At 37.0% G+C, this 24,914-nt stretch overlaps 1 protein-coding gene across 7 annotated transcripts in view; it reads left to right on the top strand.

The window, feature by feature from the left end:
* LOC122072640 (exocyst complex component SEC5B-like) overlaps positions 1-24,914 on the top strand; it is a 27,107-nt gene extending 2,193 nt beyond the window's left edge. The window contains exons 2-18 of one of the 7 annotated variants that reach the window (XM_042637009.1): positions 1,207-1,358; positions 8,222-8,316; positions 10,883-11,077; positions 11,294-11,421; positions 11,525-11,683; positions 12,345-12,449; positions 13,893-13,967; positions 14,115-14,252; positions 14,372-14,541; positions 15,322-15,370; positions 15,496-15,636; positions 17,931-18,057; positions 18,141-18,351; positions 21,464-21,579; positions 21,674-21,905; positions 23,740-23,849; positions 24,501-24,599. In XM_042637009.1, the coding sequence (XP_042492943.1) occupies positions 1,207-1,358; positions 8,222-8,316; positions 10,883-11,077; positions 11,294-11,421; positions 11,525-11,683; positions 12,345-12,449; positions 13,893-13,967; positions 14,115-14,252; positions 14,372-14,541; positions 15,322-15,370; positions 15,496-15,636; positions 17,931-18,057; positions 18,141-18,351; positions 21,464-21,579; positions 21,674-21,905; positions 23,740-23,848 (2,202 nt within the window). In that variant the 3' untranslated portion in view covers position 23,849; positions 24,501-24,599. Of the gene's footprint in view, positions 1-1,206; positions 1,359-8,221; positions 8,317-10,882; positions 11,078-11,293; positions 11,422-11,524; positions 11,684-12,344; positions 12,450-13,892; positions 13,968-14,114; positions 14,253-14,371; positions 14,543-15,321; positions 15,371-15,495; positions 15,637-17,930; positions 18,058-18,140; positions 18,352-21,463; positions 21,580-21,673; positions 21,906-23,739; positions 23,854-24,500; positions 24,600-24,796 lie in introns of those variants that run through there. The other 6 variants (XM_042637007.1, XM_042637008.1, XM_042637013.1 and 3 more) reach the window with 6 other exon arrangements.

Here is a 24,914-nt window from a genome sequence, read left to right on the forward strand (position 1 = left end):
GGGGGGGGGGGTAGGGGCCTGAGGGGAAAAGGATCTTTACAGATTGGATTAACTTGTGATCATTGTCATCAAGGTGTGACAAAGTACCCAGACGTGTCCAAGACTCCAAGGCAACTGGGCTCCTTATTTGTTTAGGTGCCGAGACCCAGTTTTAGTCCAATGTTGGAGAAACTAAGGCAGGAAAGGGGGGGTGGGGGGAACGGGAATGGGAACTGGAAAGAGGAGGAAGAAGAAGAAGAAGAAAGGGGGAAAGAGGACCCAAAAGAAAAAAGACTAAGAAAACATAATTGGAACTAGAATCAACACTTGGCACTTGAAATGGGGGATATTTTCTTTAAATGTGGTGCTTGCCTTGGCCTCGCTTAGGAGTTGCCTGGGCACCTTGGCGTATGGCAACTGCCATGGTTTGCCCTGGTGCCTTGACAACTATGTGTGTGATAGATTTTGTTGGTCTTATTTCTAATGGTCTCTGTTTGTGAACTTTCCACCTTCTTGCATCATCAGGAAATCAGTTCAAACAGACGTTGGGGTTGAGCTGCTTTCTTTTTCACTTCTTTCCTTGCAGCACCTTATTTCATGAACTCAGTTACCTTAGCAATAATATTGTGAATATCTATGAATTACATTCACAGTATTTGATTTAGAGTGTAGGTGTAATCTTTTTTTTTTTTTTTTGCCAACGACGGGTATCCAAGCCTTCGGCCTAACTAGTCCTACGGGCCCATACTGACCCCACAACTGCATTGTCTGGGTCATATACTGGGGTTGAATGAGAACCATTCAACTTTCACTGAAAGCAGTGAGGAGCACTAAACACCCCCGTGTGAGTGGCCCCGAGAAGGGAAGAGGAGTCGAACTCAGAACCACACGCTTCCTGAGGTGAAGGTCCCTTGCCAACTCGGCTACCCCCTTGGGGTTAATAATCTTTTGCTAAATTCTAGAATTGACTATTGTCAAGGCTGCCTCAATCGGTGATACACAATAGAAAGATGCTTATTTATAAGTGAGAGATAGAGAGCAGTCGAGCAGGGGGAGGGGCATATAGTGTGAGTGTGAGTTTGAGCCAATAGAAGGATGTCTGCTTTCTAAGGATGTTTTATCTAGTTTTACAACCACCCATACATAATCTTCCACCTGTCCCTTTTCCAATTGTTCTTTTCATAACTATTTAAAATTGATTGTTGATTCACTGATCTATTTCGACAGCTTGTTCGTAGGGTTCGTGAAATGCGGGAAACAAGGATAATTTCTGTACCTCAAACCTTGGAACGGAAGGGTTCAACATTGGGTCAAAAAGGGCTTAACAATATACATTCCTTCCCTCGAGGAATGGAATGTGTGGATCCACTGGGGCTGGGGTATACTCCTCTTGCCAATTCTAGTCTTACGTTGCATGCTTCTTAATTCAGTATCTCATATGCAACCAAGCCAATTGAATCGTTTAACTAGCTTGAACTTTTAAATTATGCTCCTTCTGATCAGCTTGACTTTTGTGAAAGGCTTAAAAATTTTGAGTTTTTGATTGTCTGTTACAAACTCATTGATAAATGATAAGCATGTTGGAGAGCAATCAGTTTCCTGCATGCTCATGGGGGTGAGAAATTATTATAATTCTTATGATTATTTTTGTTGCTAGTTTTATAATTATTTGGCGGTGTTTTGTTTCCATTAAAGGCTCAACTCCCTGGATATTAAGGGTCTGCACTTCAGGCGACATGGTGTTTGTCTACAATACCTATACTCAGCAGTTACTAATTTGTTTAAAATTAATTATCTTTTTACGGTAAACTGTTTAAAATTAATTTTCATTAATCATTTGACATAGTTTGTTGAGCATATGAAGTTCTAATTTCACATTAGCGATGTACCTCATAAATGTTAAATATTTGATCAGAAACCTGTGTATGATTTGGTAGTTGTGACTTGTTGCAACTTTGTGCTTGTATTTTGAAATCCAGAATATCTGTTACCTTTCAATATGAACTAACGTGGGAATATTTTTCTTTTGTAATGATAATTAAACTATAATTTGGGTCTTAATGGAGGAAACAAAGTTGTCATTTTGTTTTTTCTAAGTTATGCTCAGGATGAAAGGGATTTGGAGGTCAGTGGAGGAGATCAAAGGGTGTAACACTTCTATATGTTGAATATTTAGCAAATGATCCCTTGATCTTCTTTTCTACATTAGGGGCCATTTACCAAGGAGATATGTTGTCTCCATTCTTTCCTTTTTTTTTTTTCTGAAAAATGTATTTTGAAGAGTTGTCTCCTTTTCTTTTTGGTATAATGAGTCATATTCTTAGAAGCTTTCTAAATAGAGGTGGCACATTAGTTGTGTTCAAAAGGGTTAGGATTGGCTATGTTCTGTTCGCTAACAACACAAGTCTATTTTGTGAGGCCATGAAGCATTTTGTCATGAAGCTCAGGCATAAGTTGTTCCTTATGAATTATTGATCTTAAGTTAAATATTGAATGTTTTAGGTAGCAGGAGTGAGTCTTTAAGATGAAGATCTTAGACCCTTTCATCTATATTGGGCTCCTTAATATATCCATGGCCCTTAAGGCACCTTGGGCTTTGCTTGGAACAGATCCAATATTACAATTTTTTGGCAGCTGGTAGAGTTAAGACATTATTGAATTGCTTGGAACAATGGAGAACAAACTACTTCTAGTTGGAGAGAGGTTCATATTGATGAAGTTGACTGTAATCAAGCTGCCAGTCTCCCCCTATTTGGTCTCTGATTAGCGAAGAAGAATAGTCTTTGATAATTTTGCAAAGCATTACATTACAATCAGAGGATGGGTAAAGTTGTTGATGAACACAGAAAGACATTAGACAACTGCATGAAAACTTGAAAATGAAAAGAGTATCAACAATAAAAACAGCAGAAGAGACTAGGAATGAATATCCACAACCGAATACCGAAAGATGTTCTTTCCACGTCAGCAATTTCTTCAGACAAAAGCAGGAGAAATCATCTTCTTTGTATACAAGTCATGGACTTTGATTTGCCGAGGAATGATACTTGCACTAGTCCAAAAGGAATTGTCCAGTATCTGCAAGTCTAGCTAATAAGTAATTGGGATGGCTGAGTATGTCAAGGAAGTCATTGAGGGAGTAGTGGAAATTTTTTGGCAGGAACATGTAGAGTGAAAGTAATCATTAATCGGGGGCTCTGGCTGTACTACAGGTGGAAAGAGGGTGTTGGCATTTGGTAATATCAATCGTAAGAATTTCCTCATTTCTGGTGCAATGATTTTGGAAGTCTCCCATTGACTGTTGATTTGGCACTTTGTTATCAGATTCAAAAGGATGGCTGGGACACTTTATCTGCTAAAAAAGTGTTTTTTTTTTTTTTTTTTTTTAACTCCTCTGGAAAGCTATTAGGTGTGTCCTTCCTTCGTTTAGTGCTTGGATTGGATTTGATTTGATGTGGATGAGGAGTGTTGGATTAGGTTCTTAAAAGTCCTCTTGTGGCGAGCCTCTCTGTTTTGTAACAGGTTTCCGAGTAATTGGTTATTGTGCCATTTACTTCAAAGAAGATGAAACATCTTTTATATTGATAAGCTTAGTGTCTGGGTCTCTCATTTCGAGTGATGGAACAAGAAGTAATAGAAGATTGTTCTTTTTAGGAAAAGGCTAGTAATAATCAACTCTATCAGATTTCCGGAGTGGTGAGGATTTGGGAACAGACAAAAGTATATGATAATTGACAAAGGACTGGTAGCTTTTTGATCAGTAGTAATGGTAATTGGAGAGGTGGTACTTGGTAGAAACGTGAAACAAATAATGAAGCTTAGATCATGAAATGTGAGGGGTATAGGCTATGGGGTTTTAGTGAAAGAAGTCATGGTGAAATACATGATGATCAGGAAATGGGTGGAGGATGTGGCAGTTTTGCAAGAATTCAAACTGGATGCTGTGAACAACAGAACTTTAAGTTCTTCTTGGAGCTGTAGGAGTCTGGGCTGGTCTTTTCTTCCTTCATTTGGCTTGGCTGGAGCTATTTGCTTCTTTTTTAGAATGACATTATTCTTAGTGTCAGAAGCTTGCACTGGTTTCTTTTCTTTACTTTTCTATTTCTTTAAAATGTTATGTAGTGGGGAAGAACTTATAATGGACGCTTGCTGGATTCCTTTTTTTACTTATGGCGTCCATCCATTAATTGGACCAGGTTTGAAGTAATTCAAAGTTTTGAACCTGCCTTGAATTTTTTTGAGGTAATTTTGAAACAAGAAGATCATGAAAGGGACAGGAAGATAGAAGCATCCAGAGAATGAGAGTTCTTTGATTGTTGTTTGTTGGGAACTGGAGGCAGGTCATTTAAGAGATCGTTTGGGATTGATCATCCAAGTTTTGTTCAGGTCCTAGCATAGAGAGAGACATGTGATTGGAGTTGAAGTCAGAGCACTTTTACTTGGCTTAGGTTTGCTATCCCCCTGGTATTCTGGTCATTGTATTTTCCTTTTGAGGAGATTTGCCATGGTAATGGGCTAGTTAACATCAGATGGGGAGGACTCATGGAGGTAATTTGCGTCTTTTCCCCTCTTCTGAAGCAATGAGGGGTGGGGTTTTAGTCTGTGTTACTCTTTGTGGTTGCAATCACATCATTATTGTTGTACTCTCTCTCTCTCTCTCTGAAGTCTCCCAAAAATTGGAGTTTGGGCAGTCTGGTATTTCTCTTGGTGTGGATGAGTGTAGTTGGTAGACTTTGACCAGAACCATGTACTTACTTTAGAGCAGTGCTTCCAATTTTCAGCAATATGGACATTCACCTAAATGATTATGTTGTGTATGATTCTTAAGGGTGCTACACTTGAATGGATGTGTCATTGTATGAGGGAGGTTAAAACCATAGTTCGAGATTCCAGTTTTGACATGGGGTTAACCGACATATTTTGAATTTCTGTCAAAAATTGGCCGCAATATGGTATATTTCGGCTGGCTATTTCATCAGTCAAATGGTCATATTTTGGCTCGAAACTTTAGGGAAACCCTAATTAAGCACTTTTAAACATATTTGAACCTTTATATTGTAAAAAAATACACCCAACATGCTAGCTTCGTTTCGGACCCTTAGTTGTTACTGTACGTTGTATGTTTTGGTATCCTTCCTCTTATATATATCCTATTTTACACATTTCACCAAAAAAAATTATTTTATACATAATTTAGTACTAAAAAACACAACATTCAATAATAGCAATTGAAATATATATTAAGAATGAAGAAAAACCATTTAATAGTACATCAAGAAAAACTTATTTAAGCATGTTTACATATGTTTGAAGTCTTAGATTGGAAAAAAGAATTCCCAAAGTGGTACTTTGGCTTTAGAACACATATGGCAGCCATGTCATCTTCTCCTTGAAGAATCTCTCAAAGTCCATCACAACAGACCTTTAGGTGAAGATTTTAAAATTTGAGGAAATTTTGCTAAAGGATGCTTCAAATCAATCCAAATGTTGATGTGGATGCTCCACATTTGACCACGAAGTCTTGATTCAGTAGTAAAATGAAGGACTTGGCTAAAAAATTGAGTTTTCTAGTAGTTCTAGAGTTCTAAGATGAAGGGGGCGAAGTTATGCTAAAATGTGTTGAAATTCTTCCGAAATGAGTCGAAATGCCTAAATTTCGGTTGAAATCTGGTATGCCTGTAGAGTCGACACCTGTTTTGTTTTGAGGCTTCTCGAAACTGAAATATTTTTGACTAACATTTCTCACCATTGTAAAACTTCTTCACATCATATTTTTCTTATGCGTGCTTTGATTTTTTCCTTTCGAAACATGAAGCATCATCTGATCTTGGTAGAATCATCCTTTTAGGAAGATAGGATTAATAGGATGATTTGTTTTTCCTTTTGCTAGTTTCTGGGTTATCTCAACAAGCACGTCCAAAGGATCTGTGGGGACATCTGATGGTTGGTCTATGGGTTAGACTTTTATGATTCCCGGTCACAAATCTGGGTGGTGTTCTCTGGACCATAGTTATCAATTCGGCCGAATAATTCGCGAATTATTCGGCCGAACCGAATTTTAAAGAATTTTATCAAAAATTCGGACCGAATCCGAATTAAAAATAAAATTCTTTAAAATTCGCGACTTTTTCCAAAATGAATATAAATCGCGAATAATTCGGACCGAATCCGAATTAAACCGAATTATTCGGTCCATTTAAACATTATTTTAAAAAAAAAACCAAAAATAAAAAATAAAAAAATAAAAAAAACAATTTAAAAAATAAAAAAAACCCCAATAAGATTTTTTGACCGCTTTTTTGACCGAATCCTTAAATTAATCGTCCGAATTATTCCGAATAATTCTCCGTCCGAATAATTCCCGAATCCGAATTTGCTAACTATGCTCTGGACAGATGTGACAATGCTATGAAGTTGCATTTTCTTTGTCTGTAAGAATGCTTCTAATGGAAATCTTACAATGCCTAATAATTTAGGTTGGGATTCTCAAATTAAACTGGGATCACGGTGCTGAGATTAAACCAGGATTGGGAGATTTTAAGAAACTAAAAAATAAGGCAATCTGATAGGGCTGTAATCCAAGTCGGAGGACATTATAGATCAGAGGAATAATCATTCAAAATATGAGTCCAATCCAATGGTTGGATCTGGCGTTATAGGCAGTCACAAATAGAAGTACTTTTAATAGAATTAGAAACTAAAATGTAAATATATAATAGTACCTAATTCCAGAAGTTAGATAGTCCATCAACTTAGTAATATTCTGATTTAATAACTGAAATTAGAAACATGCAGACACGGTGTTAGGAGATTAGAAGAAACACTGGTGTACAGAAATAGAAACTCATTCTAAGTAACTAAGTTGGGTATTGATTGCAGTAACAGGCTTATGTCTTTGACTGATTTGAACATCAGATTTGAAGAAACTGTGGAAGGAAGACAGTACCCTTACCAGCCGACTGGTTTGACCTTGGAGATTATTTAACAATTAAAGTAGAAGAAAGAAGAAAGGTAAAAGGATATGTTGCCTTCTCAACAACTGCAGAGAAAGGGCTCTCACCAATCTCCAGCCTGGAGTCCCACCAGGTTTACTGCTTCTCACAGTAAAATCTGTCTCTTGCAGTCATAAGTCTTAACAATCGCACAAGCAAAGTTTTTATTGGCAGAAAATCTTGGCTAGCGTGTGGTAGCCCTCTTTATTTATAATAATGTAGCAACAGTTAGAAACTCTTCATAACTAAGGAAGAGTTAACGAAATAGAAACTTGAAAGTATCTAGATGCTTACAAGAAATAGCAATTAGTATGCTTAGACAAAGGCAACTTAACAAGGAAGAAAATACAATATAAGAAGCCACAAAATAAATCCCATGATTCCAATTAGTAGCAAGAATATCTTCTGGAATATTCCAAGCTGATCCTCTCCATGCAAATCTCCTCCAAATCTTTTAGAATATCCTCCATGCAAGGACTAAGTAAAGGACTAAATAATGGGCCTAACCTTGGGCCATTGAGTGGATTAAGTTCAACCTCAACTGTCCAAAATTGGGCTGCTCGATGTGCTGGCCTTTCTGTCCTTTCTTCTCTCCTTCCTTCTTCGATCTACATCAGCTTCCCTTGGCATCTTTTTGAAGACAAAGTGGGGAAAAATAAAAAGAAAAGAAGGATGCTCACCTTGGTATACCTCCTTTTTTTTTTTTGAGGGTGGGGTTATTGGGGAGCCCATTTCTGACCAACCCCCTTCCTACCGACTCCTACAGTTGCCTTCCCTCTCCCCTTAATGCAAAGAGAGGGGAAAAGAAAATTGAGAATAAAAGAGACCACAGGGTGCAAAATAGTCAAGTTATACAAGTAGTAGTCAAGGAAATGAAATTGCATTATGTTATTCATTTGCAGTTTCACGTTTATCATACTTCTGAGGCTACTTAGTTATTTTATTTAATATTTTCTCATTTAATTCATCAATATATGGCTCTGCAACATCAAGCCGGTTTGGTTAGCTGGATACATATCCTTGTTTTGTGTGTCCATTTATTCCTTTTGTTTTCCTTTTTTATGCAATATGAGTGGAAAAATATCATTCAGAATACCTCTAATCTGAGTTACTGAAACTTTGAAATTGTTTGTATGGCTGTACATCTTCAGTTTTGCAAAGAGATTTGTCTCCTCTGGAAGCTTAAGTGGCATAGTTTTCACCTTAACATTTGTTTATTTATTGTTTACTTGACTTTCTCTTACTGGCAGGGTCATAAATAACAAGTCATTGAGGTTGGTCACTGAGACTTCAGAAATTTCCCCAGCCACACTTGATAAGGATTATTTAGATACTAGCACTCGTGGTACTGTTTTTAATTGCATTTGATTTTTTTTTATGCACATTTTCTTTCAACTTGTTTTTACGTATATTCATTTATTTATTGTCCTCTTTTGAGACCCTTTTTTTTTCATATATATATATATACTTTTTTTCCTTCTGTTTTATGGGAGAGTATTCTGATAGACTTCACTTTTCTCCCCATCCTTGGTTACCGTGATGTATTTATTTTTATTAACTCCTGATTGCTGATGCTTTAGGGATATACTGTCTCTGTGTGTGTGTGTGTGTGAGGGCCAAGTTTTTGTTGGGATTGGATAACAGAATTTTGTTGTGCTGTGAAGATGAGAAAAGATTTGTTTCAAATATGTACAAACAAAAAGATCTGGTTCTTTCTACAAGGATCCCTGAAAACGAAGTAGAGAAAACAGAGGTCCAAACAGAAAAGGGGAGATGAAGAAAGTAAGAAAATAGGAAATGCTAAAAAGAAACGACAGAGAGATGGAAGTAAGACTGTAAGAGGAAAGAGGCACAGCCCGGCAAGTTGGGACTTGGGAGAAACTCAGCTAAATGGGGTCAGCTACATGGATCCTTGCCCTCCAATATGCTCTATCCGTGGTCATATATCCAAATTTATCATAACTTCCCCCAAAGTTAGGGTCCATGCACAAAAGAGAAAGACAAACAAAAAGTAAACCATAATCTCTCAAATCATATAATTGGATTTGGTCTTATATTCCTATATACAAAATTTCCCTATTCTTTCAATCCCTGACTAGAGTGTCTGCTAGGGAATTTACTGATCTTGGCCTCCCAGAAAATGCAATATCCCCTTGGTTGCCTATTAGTCCTAATTATAGATGTGTATCCTCCAGGGAACTGGACCGCCTTGTGACAACCATTTGATGACTAGCGCTGAGTGGAGCCCAGTCAGGGTTTTATGGAACTGTTGACACTTGACCACTGATTGGTTGAAGAAAGGTTTCAAGTTAAAAGTTTGATGTGTCGTGTAGAGGAACATGGTGTACGCCCTCAGATGCTGGTTTGGACTTTTTTAATGGGGTGATGTTTCTGACTCTTTCTAGGTTGAATATTTGCTTGGAGGTTTAAGGGATTAGGAGCTTCATTTCAAGTGTTTGAGCTTTCCTCTTGAGGTTGTTTGGGCCTTTGTTTTGGCATCTCTCTTTTTGTTGATTTTCTAATGTACTTTCTTTTGTTGCCAAAAAAAATTATAAACTTGAGAAACTTAAGAATGTAGTACTACCACCCATGATTTCGTAAATAAGCTTGGCTAACATCTTCACACTCCTTTGAACTGGAGGTCCAATAACCAGAAAGGATTCAACATGCATAAGTTACCAATATTTCTGCACTTATACTTCGAAGTACATCTAGTTCTTTCTTCCAAAGACCCTCTATACAATGGCAAGAGGTGTTTGTGGTTTAATCTATAGAGTAGGGGTTTCCTCTTTGGAAAAATCTGGATGCATATTTGTTACCATTCAGTGTTGAAAGATATTGGGACGTATTTAATTGGACAGTTCAACTTGCAGTTGTCAATGCCATTGTAAGTGAAGGACATCTTTCCATTACAGCCTCACTCCTCCTCCCCTCTTCAACACACACACACACACATACAAAAAGGTCCCTGTTAATGATGGAAAGAAGTCACAGAAAATGTTCCCATTTGCAGAGTAACTTGAAAGGGAAGAAATTACAGAATCTGTAAAGGTAGAAGGAGCCCCTCTATTATAGGGTGAGATAGTATATGCTTGAAAAATTAATTGAGCAATGGAGAGAAAGGGAAGAAATTACAGAATCTGTAAAGGTAGAAGGAGCCCCTCTATTATAGGGTGAGATAGTATATCCTTGAAAAATTAATTGAGCTATGGAGAGAAAGGAATTGAAGGATGTGTCAAAAAAATTAGCTTGGGTATGAACTCCAATATTTTATATGGAAACGATGCTCAGAATTGTACTTATTTTTGTTAAGCTTATGATGTAATTGTATGGGAAGGTTGTTTGCTCATGCACTACATTGTGCACCTTTTGAACTAAAGTTTGGTGGTTAATAGACAACTGATAGCAGTATCACCACCTAAAATTCCATAGAATTTTTTGGAGGTAGATTCCTTTCTTTATGAGATTGATTTTTCACGCAGAAATTTGGAATGGTACTACTGTGGTCTGTGGATTTATTGGGAGTGTATAGTGGTGGAATTTTTTAACAGAGAATAGTTTAAGTAGAATACTTAATTGTGAATAAATTATATATCCGCCATTTATATGAATGCGTTATTCTGTAGTTAATCTGAATTCTCTTCTTTTTCACAGGTATTGTTATTGTTGATATTGCTGGATTGCTTCTTTTGTTTTTGACTTCCTTTCTCAAGAATATGTCTTCTAGAGATGTTGTGCATTGGTTCATAACATTTTGACAGTGTATTCTACATAAACTGTCTCATTGATTATCCTGGAATATTCTATTGGTTATGTTTGGAGGCACCTTGGTTATCATTAATGCTGAGAATCATTAATCATTTTTCATGGCTGTAATGGTTTGCTGTCAATCCATCTTTGAATTTTGGCAGAAAAATTGATGTATTTCTCTGAGAAGTTTGATGCAAAGCTATTTCTATCCCAAGTACATCAAGACACAAGTGGAGCAGACTTGGAGGCTGGTGCTCTTACACTCAAAAGTGATCTTATAGGACGTACTCAGCAGAGAAAACAATTAGTTAAAGAAAATTTTGACTGTTTCGTCTCTTGCAAGACTACAATTGATGGTAGCTACTACTGCATCTGACCTGGAATTGTTGATGTCGACCTCGTTTTATGCCAAACTAGCTAAGCTTGCTTTGGTTGTCACTCAATTGTTTTTGTTCTTTTTACATTTGAGTACTGCCAGTTCTGCCTCCTTGTGCAATTTCTGGGATTAGTGATGTTTGTCAATTGCATGCCTTTCATTTCATATTGTGGTGAAGGTTTTAATTCTTTTGCAGATATTGATTCAAAATTGAAGCGAATAGAAGAAGATCCTGAAGGAGCAGGAACTGCTCATTTGTTTAACTGTATGCAAAACGTCAATTCACTGGCGCATCGTGCTTTTGAGCCTCTTTTTGAGAGACAGGTGGGCTCAATCCTCTTGGCCTAATTTGCAAAGGGTGAACTTGTTTGGTGCCATTTGGGTATATGAGCCTCACGTCATATTCTTCTTACTGGCATAAATGTAGGTTCAAGCCGAGAAGATCAGGTCTGTTCAAGGAATGCTCCAGAGATTCCGAACACTATTCAATTTGCCAAGCGTAATACGCGGGAGCATCAGCAAGGGTGAATATGACTTGGCAGTAAGGGAATACCGGAAAGCAAAGTCGATTGTTCTGCCTTCCCATGTATATATGAGTTGCTTTGTTCTTCTTTTCTCTTCTTTTTTATTTTATTTTTTATCTTATATTTTATGTTGAAATGACCGGAAGAAAGGGGGTGGGAGACAAAGAAAGGTCAAACAAGCCTAGAAGGCCAACCACCATCACATCAGCACAGCACATCACACCACAAGATTACCCTCAGGCCCAAGAAAAAAACCCTGGCCCTGACAGACAGAAAAAGAGATTAACGCAGCAAAGAAATCAATTCTTTTAGTTGACTACAGCTTCAAGATAGGCTGATCATTACTGATATCATGCACCATCATTTTTGGGTCTTGGATGTTGGATTTTTTTGCCCATCCCAGGCCCTGCAGTAGTGGGAGCCTCCTGCACTGTTTTTTTTTTTTTTTTTTTTTTTTTTTTTTTTTTTAAATTTAAATATGAGAACAAGTTCTACATAAACATCTATTTGCAGTTGAGAGCTTTCGTTTAAGACCCATCATTCTTTGATATAAAAAATAATATATTATGTTCATAAAGATTTGGTTGTTTTATTGTGGATATCCATACTATACTAGGCCTTGCATAATTTGCAGTTAAGTAGTTGCTTGGAAGCAAAACCCTCAATCTCCATATGTGGAATTTTCTCATTGTACAATTTATTCATTTTATTATTTTCTTTCAGGTGGGAATTCTAAAACGTGTTCTTGAGGAGGTGGAAAAACTGATGCTTGAGTTCAAAGGCATGCTTTACAAGTCCATGGAAGATCCACAAATTGACCTGGCAGATGTATGTTCACTCTTCGGTGTCTTCATTGAGTCCTCATTTATTACCAGTCTAGCGCTTCTGGACTTGAATAAACATTTGACATGGAGCATGAAACTAAGTTTGATGTTCTGTGTTACTGTTACAATATAAGACATTCTACACACTAAGATATAGTTTACCAACAACAACAGAAAAAAGAAGAGGCAAGCAGTAGGATATAGCTTTCCTAGTGTAGGTGATGTATTTATGGACGCTAATCATGATAATCCTACCATATGTATTTGAGCCTGCTGCACCTAGGGTAAGGATTAAAGCATCAATATCGGGTATCATATCGAAGGGGTGATTTTAAAAGATGTCTTTTATTGGAGTTATGCAAGATACGCATGGAAATGGCCAAGATACACATGGAAATACACTTTTGGAGCAATATATATACAGCAATATACAACATGCATCACATATAAACACTAAAATGGAGAACAACATATAACGAGACAAGTGCATTGAGTTGAAATTGTTATAAAAGATGAGGTATCTTACATATACTGATGTACAATATATGAATATAAATTTCCCAACTCAATATCAATTGTTTTTTGCAAGAAAATCAAAATTATTTTTTTAGGTTAAACACTTTTTGACTTTCTGAGAAATTTCAAAATCTATGAACAATTGGTGCCAATAATTCAAGGGTGATGCAATATTGGACTTTTTGTTTGTTTTACCTAAATCTACTCAGATTTCAACTTACCTTTCTTGCTCTATGTTTAGCTCCAATGGATGATTTTCATGCTTCAATCCTCTAAACATCATTTTGATTGTAGATTTTGAATTGTTTTCTATGAATGATTCAAAGTCCCAAGTCCAAGAAATGAAAGGGAGAACGATTGTGCAGTTGTGCTTAAAATTTTGGAAACTTAAGTATCGCCAACGAGAAGAACATGCTCGGTTTTGAAAGTAAAATGGGTTTTGTAGATACTTATGTTAAGTATCGGTACATATCAGGGTATATCGGTGCGTATTGGCTGATACTCATCGATATGGAAAGATTCACTACACTTTAAAAAAAATTGTATCGTATTGCGACCAACCAATACCAACATGTATCGGCCAATATGATATGGTCCGATACTTTAAACCTTAGTTTAGGGGTATATTTTGTTGGACAAAGAATGAAATGATGACCAGGGAAATTGGTCAGAACAAATTGCGTTTGATTATATATTGTGCTGTATTATTACACATTGGGTTGTAATTATTTCCTTCAATAGGTCATCTTTGTGAGAAGCATGAATTCTGCTTGATTTAGTATTTTCTTCTCTCTTTGTAGTCCACCCACTAATTATATACTTGATCTTTAGCATTTCGTGTTTATTGCTGTGGAAATCCTGTATATACAAGAAGCTGCTTATCATGCTTTCTCTTCCAACACAACTAATTTATGTTCTTTGCTTCTCCCAGCTTGAAAACATTGTGAGACTGTTGTTGGAGCTGGAACCTGCGTCAGACCCTGTATGGCATTATCTAAATATTCAGGTTAGATTGCATCTTCTTCTGCTGGTCATAATCATCCTTATTATCACTGCCATCAAATTCTTAGTGAGTTTGGTGCATCTTCTTCTTCTTGTCATAATCATCATTAGTATCACTGCCATCAAATTCTTATGGCTTGCTTTTTGGTAGAATGACAAGATTCGAGGGTTGCTTGAAAGATGTGCCATAGATCATGAAGAAAAGATGGAAGCTTTGCATAATGAGATCCGTGAGAGAGCACTCTCTGACGAAAGGTGGAGGCAGATCCAGCAAGATTCAAACCAATCTGTATGTGCTTAATAAAGATGGATCTTATTTTTATCAAAGGATTTATTTCCATAGGATGTGTTAGAACTTGCCAGAAAATTATTACAAAAATGCATATAATTCCTTTTTTCTTCTAATATTATCAGTCAGATGTCGACTGTTCCCTCCTTGGGGATGCCCCTGTGCCAGTAGATTCAGAAGTGGATGCTCTAAGAGGAAGGTATATCCGCAGGTTAACTGTGGTGCTTATCCATCATATACCTGCCTTCTGGAAAGTGGCACTTTCTGTGTTCAGTGGGAAATTTGCGAAGGTATCTTGACTGTATTTTTCATTGGAGCCTTTCAACATCCTTGAAATTACTCTATACATGCAAATGTTTTGGGGTGCTCAGTTATTTGGCCATGGAGTTGCTTAAAGGATATTTGAATGAATGTATGGGTATATGGTTGTATGCATGTGCATCTTCTATCAATCAGTCAATCTGAAACTTGGAGATGTAATGAATACCAAAGTGCTGAAGATTTTTGTAGAATAAGCTAAATTATTGCTAGGACATACCATAAACTGTCTGAATAATCTAACAATTAGCTGGCTAGATATACAGTATCATGTACTTACACCCTAAATTTACACAAGTGGTACTATTAGTTGCATGTGCCTTTTCTATTTCCTTAGCGGCAAATAGGTCATGTTGATCCAACTATGCATGGTCTTTTAGCCCCTCTACATTAACAACTGTTAAGAAAGGTCAAGGAACATGTTGAGAATCTGGTAATGCACTTAGACATTGTTTACATTTGGTTTTCATACTAAGCCATGCTCGTGGTTGCAAAACAAGGCTTATGGTTTTTCTAACACCATTATAAAGAATAAACTTTGGTCTCAAAGGTTTGATTGGTTAAATGTACCTGTCAGTCTGTTACACTTTTTTGATGCATGCTTTATGGCTATCAAATGATACAGTGGGCATAAATCATCATTTTTTATTGCTTTATTGTGTAGTTTCATATTCTTTTTTTTTTTTTTTGTAATGTTTTTCTTATGCAGAAGAGCTAAGATTGGTTGTTTCTCCTCCCCTCCCCTCCCCCCGGTTTGGTTGGATGAGTCAAGATCTGGTTCTTTCTCCATTTATTATGAAGTATATGACCTTTGTTTTGAAATCTTACCCTTTTGTTTTAGCTGCATTTTGAAATCTTATGCTTCTATCCATGATTCCATGTTGATGAATTCCATTCTGAAATCCATATGTGATCCTTGCTACAGTCATCCCAAGCTTCTGCGGAATTGAATGTCAAAGCTTCCATCAATAAGGTTGGTGACAAAGGTGATGTGAAGTATTCAAGTCATTCTCTTGATGAAGTTGCTGGAATGATACACAGTACAATGTCAGCCTATGAAGTCAAGGTACTTATGCAGTCTTCTGTGAATTATATTACTGGGATGATGACTATTTAATTAGTGTGACAGTCCCTTTAGTTACTTCAACATGGTTATCATCAAGTTACTTGGTTGCAGTTGGCTTGGAAACCAGCTATGCCTTAGATGTTCTATTTAGGCTTCTGTTATGGAATGTTTCTAGTCCAAATACTTTGTGAAAATTTCTAACTGTCTCCAGTTGCCTATGTTGGCCCTTTTTCTTTGCTTCTAGTTTTCTATGAATATAATGTTTCGGAGTTTAACTTGGTTTTCATTCTGTGTAACTGATTACTTAATTGCTTCCAAAAGAGAAGGGGAGGTGGGATGGGTTCATTAAGCATTCCCTGGAAGTCTTCATAACTGTTGATATACATTGTTGTTGGCCTTACTAAACAGATCGAGCTTTGGTATAAGCGGTCGTAGTTATTTACCATTTCACCTAAAAGCTTGAACTGTTAGGGAAGAGCAGCATAAATGTATACATCAACACTCCCTGCACATGCAGACCAAGATCCCATGGTCCTTGCATGTGGAGCTCCCGTGGGATTTCCTTTGTTCAGCACACAGAGGGAGACGAAATGTCGGGAAAACTCTTCCGATGCACTTTGTGGGAGTCAAACATTCGACCTCCCTGTTTTGATACCATGTTCACCATTGTTTCACCTAATGACCTAAAAGCTCGAACTATACATCAACAGTTATACCATGGTATCAAAGCAGGGAGGTCAAGTGTTTGATCCCTGGGAAGTGCAATTGGGTTCCCCGACACTTTCTCCCCTCGGTGTCACGTGATGGTGTTTACGTGTGAGTTGATGTCATGTGCAGTTGGTCTTAACTTTCGCTTATAGGGTAATATGTTGTAGCATTAGTGAGGTGCATCACTTGGTAGTTTGTCCTTTTTGAAGTCAATGCTAGAACAAGCACAGAAGAATGGCTGATTATGACTAGGTTAAAATGGAAGGGATCTTATTGGCAGAGTCTTGATGGATATTAGAAGTTTCATTGATTTTGGTAGCATGTAACGACTGAAAAAGATCATCTAACAGTACAACATGGTGTCGTCTTTTTGGATTGACAACATGTTTATCAAGTTAGTTTCAAGTTTTTGGTTTCAGGATATGATTAGGATTACTTTTGTTTTAGTTTATATATGAATATAAGCTATCGATTCTCATATTGATTTTGAATGAGTTTATTTGAGTTCTTGTGCTCCACATATGTAGCTGTGTTCTTCTTCTTTCCTCTGTTCGACCTATATTCTAAGATCTGGTTTCTTCTAAACTCTCTCCCTTTATTCTTCCTACTTATTCCTTGTTCTTCTTCTTGTTAGTTAAATTATTGCTATCCTTTTCACCGGTGGGCGATACTCTGTTCCACCCGTTCTGGTTTCAGCATACTTTATCTTGTTTCTGGTCCTTTGTTTGGATCTACTATTGGTTACTGTTAGAATAGGTAGTTAAGTGCCAGAGGGCACATTAGCCTTTTCCCCCTTCCACTGACCCTATTTAATGAGGGGCGGCTGAAGGGGGGGCATACTTGTAATTTTCCTTCTTCTTTGTTCGTTATAAATAAAGGGCTTGTGTGATCAGTTAGGTCATTCAAGTATTCTCCCCATTCATGCTGTTAACAGTTACTATTAAGAGGGCTGAGGGTTAGAAACCTTGCCCTAAATTTCAGGCTGAACAAAGTTCACATGAGTGAGCTCTCGTTCGAGAGTGATTTGGGTTACTGCTGGCCTGTTGCTTGTGATGTGAGGTTGAAGATGAATAACTTCTATTGTTCATAAGGCCAGAATTATCATTACTCGCACCAAATCCCTACCCCTCTCAATTCATTTATATTTTATTCCTCTCGTTTTTAGTTTCAGAAACATCGTTTCCCCTTTAAGTTAATTAGCTTTATGTCCCTGCCTTTGTTTCTGGCCCAAGAGACCCTAACTGTTCTTGGAATATACGAAATTGCCACTAATCCTTTATTATTTGTTCTTTGGTGGGTCCATAGTGACCTACAACATGGTTTTGGGACCCTGTTGCATTAGACTGATTGCCAACCCTCCTTCTTTATCAGTTCTCTCCCTTCAATCAACTGCAGAAGCTTGTATTTTCTGTTTGCTGTGTAATCCATCAGCATGATGTTATACTATCACTTTATCGATTGTAGTTACAGGTTGGAAGATTGATTTACCCCAAAAAAATCTAATCTTTTTCCTTTGATGAAATGAATGAATAAACTGTGCTGATGAAGTAAATAAAATTAACTTACTCCTGATACTCTTGCTGCAGGTCCATAACACTTTTCGTGATCTTGAAGAATCAAATATTCTTTGTCCATACATGAGTGATGCCATAAAGGAGATATTAAAGGCATGCCAAACTATTGAAGGAAAAGAGTCAGCTCCTCCGAGTGTTGGTACTTAGTAACACTTCGTATTTGCTAGCAGATACCTTCTCAGTTTTTGCAATTCTAAATGCATTATTCTTTAATAATCACAGTTACAAGTTTACGCACACTTCATGTGGAGATCACAAAGATCTACATACTCAGATTCTGCTCGTGGATGCGGGCTATGACTGAAGAAATAGCAAAAGATGAATTATGGATCCCCGTGTCCGTTCTTGAACGAAACAAATCCCCATACACAATATCTTTATTGCCTCTATCTTTCCGCACAATGATGAGCTCTGCAATGGATCAGATCAGTTCGTAAGTATCATAGTCATTTTGTTTCACAGAAATTAATTATTGAATCCTAAGCGATCAAAGTTCTTGTTTTTTGAGGGTTTGCTGTTAGCAATGACAGTTTCTTGTGATGAAATTTAATGCAAAAAGCTTTAGGCATTGATATTTCCTTCTTAGGACTGTGCAGGTCAAGAATTGTGCATGTCTTCTGGGTTTATACCTTCCAAATGAGATGCATGGTGTAAGGTGTCGCATAGAGGGAGGCATTTCTCCATTATTACTTCAATCATAAGTTTGTTCCATCCTAGTCTGAGTTCAATATATATATATATATATATAGGTGGGCTGGAACTTTGGGGCCCCTCTCGTGGGGGTCATCAGAAGACCTTAAGAGTGAATACGTGCTGGTTAGTGGTTATGGGGTGGTGCTCCATGCTGGGGTAAAATAATGCTAGAAGTCATAAGAGACTGTTGTTGAGGCTTTATCAACTGGGATGTAAGTTTCCAACTTGGGGGGCTGATCATGTTCATTAGTTCATATCTTGGTTTGGGGTTGTTGTCCGGTGATTCTTAAACACTTGTGCTTGATGGTTTGAGGTCTTTTCTATAAGAATTGCCATTGAAGGAAAAAAAATGTGGCCATTGTCTTGCAATAATATCATTTATTCTGGTCCATTATCATGTGGACGAGATGAACAGAGACCACAGTCGGACTGATTAGTGGTTCCATTGGTGGTGTGAGCTATAAGGAAGCTCCAGTTGTATGCTCTTCGTAGTGAGTGGCATCTGGTCAAATCCTCTGATCCTCTATCCTTATATCAGGTTGGCTTGATGAATGGAGATTAGTCTGAAGACCTACGCTGTATCAGTTTGTTGTGCAATCAAACATTTGAACTTCAAGATGACCTCTTGGACAGGAGAGAATTTGGAATCCAGAGAGAGTTTATGTGGGATCAATCATTCAAGTGGCAAAAAATCTGATGGTTTGATTAATAGCGAAGTTTACTGGTGTCTGCTTTGGTCAGACTTGATATTCTAATTTGGGATCTGTGCGAAACCAACCCTCTTGTTATGGTTAGATGAGGAAGCCTGGTATTCGAAGTCAGGATATGAACTGGTTTCAGAAGCTTAGTGTAAATGTGCAACTGGGCAGATTGAATGTGAGGTTGATCCATGGTAATGAAGTGTAATATACACTGCATGAATTAGTCTTCTTTGAGGCAGCAAGAAGCATTTAGGCTTTTTCATAAGCCTCTTTAATAGCCATTAAGCCTTATTTAAGGCAAAGAGATTTGTGCTTATCCAATGGCCATTTTCTCTATTCAGTGAAGAATGGGAGCTTTTGTAGAATGTGTTCTGGAAAATATTAATTCAGAATTGAATCCGTTTTTATGTCAAAAGGGAAGAAATGCAAGGACCTCAATTATAGGAGATCTAGTAGAATATCTGGACTTTCCGTGATTTGGTCTCTTGGGGTTGTCTTGGAAGCAGGGAGTTTCCTATTACTGGTCTTGGTGTCATGATTGCCATCTTGGGATGGGTGTAGTGGTTTTATCTTGGTTGTTTTTTAAGGTTGGGGAAGGTGGGGGGTGATGGAGGGGTGAATGATTGTTTTGTCATGGTATTGTTGATAATTTTTGTTTTGGTGGTGCTTTTTCCTTGCTCTCCTTGTGTTTTTATACCTTTTGGATGCATATTTAACTGAACAATAGAAAAAAATGTACATCCTTTATTTGTTTCACTAACAGACATGGTAATTACATGTTTGGAATGGGAATATGATTTCCTTGGTAAAATAACTCTTATGAAGTCAAGCTCTTCTGTATTTCTATATAACATCTTTATCTGCTAAGGTTTGAGGGAAAATAACAATAAGGCTTGAGTGAACCTAAATGATCTCCACCTCTCTCTCTCTCTCTTAACCTTTCCGGGAGAGACAGTGAAAGCAATGGAATGGTTAGGGTTTACATAACCAGTTGTACATTGATTTGGTGTACCGTGTATGACAGATGGTCCCTTCCAACTGTTGTTTATATTGTAAACTTTGGCTGTAATCTATATCCCGATTATTTATTTATTTATTTATTATTATTTTATTATTTTTTAATATATAACTGTGAAATTACATGATGGCTTTACTAGTATTTCTCAGAGTACAAACTGCAAAGATATGTCAGGTCCAGAATTATATGATAGTCATAACCCTTTCATTTCTTTTACCCCCCACCAGAAAGAAAAAAAAGAAGACAGAGGTCTAGGATTACATATTACACATCCGTAGGAGCATGTCCTCTTATTATTTTATTCCTATAATGGAGTGTACCCCTTTCTTATGTCATAATTTCTCTTGCATCACATGGAGTTCTCAAAGATATATATGTCTTGTTTTTTCTTTATTTTCTTTCAGGGTTACTGAAAATAATCAGTAGTGTGATTCAAAATAGAAGGAACAAATTCAGTAATGTGATCCAAAATATAAGGAATAAGTCAAGCCACTTGAAGTAAACAATTAACAGAACTTTTATGTCTCTTTTGGGCGGTTGGACACGGGTTCGCTTTTGAATTGTATTTTTTAATCAGTCTTTCACAGCCAAGCTCATTCATCAACTGTAAAGGGACAGGGCCATTGATCCATGTCCTGGTTGACTGTTCCCTGATGACTATTTTTTTTTTTTTGACAAACTTTTCACCGAAATAGCAAGTGAGCTGTTTGACCAGGCCTTGTCATTTTTTTTTTCCGCCGGGGGGGGGGTGTAACTGTGTTGGTGCTGAATTCTGATACAGTGAAATACTAAAATACTGCATTAATAGTGTAGTTTCTTATTGGCTTTATGGTTTAATATTTTCCGTATTTGGTCCTTTTATTGGTAACTACATTGTGTCATTGTTTACCTTCTAGTCTGTATTCATCATGATTTAGAGATAATGTTACTTGCATTTTATTGGTATAAACTTTTGTTTTGACTGTGGAGGTTTGTTTCCATCTTTAATGAAATATCGGAGAAGAATTGATTTCTAGAGTCTGCAATTTTTGGATCATTCTGTATTTTTCTGCTGTTGTTGAAGGATTACTCTAATATTCTTTCAAGTAACAGTTCCCCTCCGTTTCATTGGTCTTCTTCTTCATTCATGCCAGGATGATTCACAGCCTAAGGAGTGAGGATATGAAATCAGATAACATGTTTCTGCAACTTCAAGAAATTCAAGAATCTGTGAGGCTTGCATTTCTGAACTGTTTTGTGGATTTTGCAGGTATAATGGATCACTATCTGTTTTTGGTTGGACCTGAATTGTGTGCTTCTTCCAGTACTAAAACATGAAGTTTTGTGATATTCACATATTTCAGCTCATCTGGAACGTATTGGGGGTGAAATCTCTCAGAATAAGTTGAATCAAGAAACATCACATGTAGAAAATGGATATTTTCAACCTCAAGCGAAAGGTCATAGTCTTCACCCTGGCAATGTTTGTGATCCTCATCAAAAGCTGTTGATAGTATTAAGTAATATTGGATATTGCAAAGATGAGCTTTCACATGAGTTGTACAACAAATACAAATATATCTGGCTGCAGCCTAGGTAATCATCTCTTTTGTCCTTCTTCTTCTTTAAGTAAAAATATATGGCATGTCAACTATTAGCCTTGTTTCCCCTCCTCTTGGATAGAAAAACCGAAGTTATATAAATAGGAAAAAGAAGAAGAAACATGGAAAATAAAATAATGAAGTGCACAACACCATGAGAGAGCCCTTAGAAGATGGAACATCCTCCTCTTCCACCCCAATAAAGCAAGAGAACCTCCCTAACCAGCCCCATAACAACCACCCCCCAAAAGTAGGCAACCCACATCCAGCTCCACCCTTCCCATTGCCCCTTTTTAAAAATACCAGCCAAAGGCCTATAAAACCAACAAGGCTAAGCCTTATTGATCACAAATTTGCATTTGAAAGGATGAATTGGCTACTAACTTCCTCAAATCCATTTAAATATTCTTTTTTGAATTTTGTCATTTTACTAAGACTTTGTTTTTCAAACAGAACCCATAATTGTCTTGAGAAACCCCTAATGCTAGTTTAGCGTCATGTTTCTTGTTCCATCTTTTTGTTCTCTCCAAGACTTCATCTTTGTTGGAGTCGAGGTTCAAGATTTCAGCTGGGAACTTCATTTCATAGTTGTCATGGCGTCTAGGCAACCCAAGGTGTTGGAGGGGGAGCCTGGATGCAAGGCGAAACCAACACGGTGACCAATGCATCCAAGGTGCCCGCCTAGGTGACCTACGTGTCCAAGGCGACCAAGCCACCTGGACTCCTAGGTGACGCCTTGACAGCTATGGTTCATTTCGCCCCCTGTTGAAACTGAAATATAGGCAAAATTTGGTGCATATTGCCGAAATGTACAGAAAATGGCCAAAATCTAGCTGAAATGTTGGGATTTTGGCATGAAACTTCGGGGAGTGCCTCTTTAAAGCATAAATGCACATGCTTGTATCATTAGTTGTGGGAAAAGAACCCCAAAGTGGTAGTTTGGTTTTCAGAACGTTGCTAGTGTATAGCGTAGTCTACTATATTCTTTTATTCATATTACCTATTCTACACATAATGTAGGCCTTGAGAGCACACAACATTCAAGCAAACCAATACAAAATTAGAAAAATGCTTTAGGAAAGAAGAACCATAAAATTTTCGAACATACATCAAGGCATGAAACATATAATATGACAATCATACATAAAGTTGCTTATTTTGTCCTATACTTTTGAATCAGTACAGAAAAAATTGCAAATAACCATACATTATTTACATCCAAGGTAATGCAGTTAGCTTTAATTTTTCTACCCCAAAACATTCGAGCATGCATCAATTCGCACTTCTAGAACAACTAGGAAGTAGGAATCCATTTCTGATTTTCCTCTAACGTACGCTTTTTATATTTAGTTAAATATGGTACAAATCATTAATCATCCTATTCAGTTCAAAAACATGACAGCAATATTTTCATAAATATTCATGATTTTTCAACCCAAAACTGATTATTTATCCCTAGTTTCTGTAATTTTGAAAACGTTAAATCATGTTTAAAATCAGGAAATGAAAACAATAATTCTGGGCAGAAAATTCAAGCCACTAACATGAACTTGTAGATCAGCCTATGGTGTGTGACATAAAACAACCAAGCTATTTTGATCCTAATTTTTTGGAAATTGTTTTAAGAACATCCAAAAAAAAACACATGACTTCATGCACTTAGGATGTGCATCATGATTTGTAGTGTTAGTCATTCAACTCAAGCAACAAAATATAAGAAATTGGAAGGAATTTGGGAAAAAAATTAAGCAAAAGATGCTTTAAGAATGCCCAAACTTCAATTTGATGCTCCATAATTGCATTTGAAGCCTTGATTCACTGGATTCCAGGAGTGGATTAAAAGATTTTGGGAAAAAAAGGGGATTGGAGCTGATTTCGGAAGATTTTGAAGCTGTAGGTGGCGAAATGAGCGAAAGCTTCCAAAGAGGCTCGAAATGAGGTATTTATATACCTCATATGTATTATTTCAATCGAAACGATGGAAATGATACAAAATTTTGGTAGTTTGGACAAAACATTTCCATACCCATGGTATTTGTCCTTCTATTTTGTTTCATACCCTGCTGAAACTGAATTGTTTTGCCAATTTGCCATGGTTGGTGTGTATATCATTAATATCTATCTTCCCCCAAACTGAGTCCATGTAAGTATGCAACTTCCAATTTTTCCCTCATTCTAGACTTTATTGTGCACACCACAGCTTACTGATCATATCATTGACAATTGTTGCACGCAGAAATAAAAACAGTGCAGCATTGGTAAAAATGAAAAATAAAAAATAAAATTTCATATATAGATGAATGAAGACATTTGGAATTTCTAGGGCCTTAAAAATAGTTTCAGTCCCAATAACAGTTTTTGGACTCAATTCACACTCTTAATAAAATTTCATATATAGATGAATGAAGACATTTGGAATTTCTAGGGCCTTAAAAATAGTTTCAGTCCCAATAACAGTTTTTGGACTTAATTCACACTCTTGTCTCACTGGGTGGTGCTTCCCATTTTGGTTGCTTCAACTTGTAGGTTTTACGACTTCCCTGCTGGGAGATTATGCTGACCATGCTATGTTTGGTATCAAATTCTGCAGGGATAAAAATGAAGGGGACAGTGATATACAAGATTTGGTAATGTCTTTCTCTTCACTTGAGGAGAAGGTCCTGGCACAGTATACTTTTGCAAAGGTATAATCTCTAACATGGGTTAGAATGTCCATTGTGTATATTGTTCTTATTGAAATTTCAACAATCGTTGAGTGACTTTGTCCAGTATAAAGGCAACTTCTTAGTCTCTTCTGCTAATTATTGTAGTTCCTGAAGCAGCAGAAATTTGTTGTAGTATTAGTGTTTGGCTGACATAAAAAACTAAGATAAGTTTCTTATCTAGGGGGTACAACTTATGCCGCGCTCAATTTTACCCACATCTTCCCCACATGGTCATTAGCTTGATCTGGTCAGGATGTTTGAGCCCTCTATTTATTCAAACCCCACAACGTCTATATTGG

The sequence above is a fragment of the Macadamia integrifolia genome, chromosome 3, assembly GCF_013358625.1.
Source record: "Macadamia integrifolia cultivar HAES 741 chromosome 3, SCU_Mint_v3, whole genome shotgun sequence".
Taxonomy (NCBI): domain Eukaryota; kingdom Viridiplantae; phylum Streptophyta; class Magnoliopsida; order Proteales; family Proteaceae; genus Macadamia; species Macadamia integrifolia.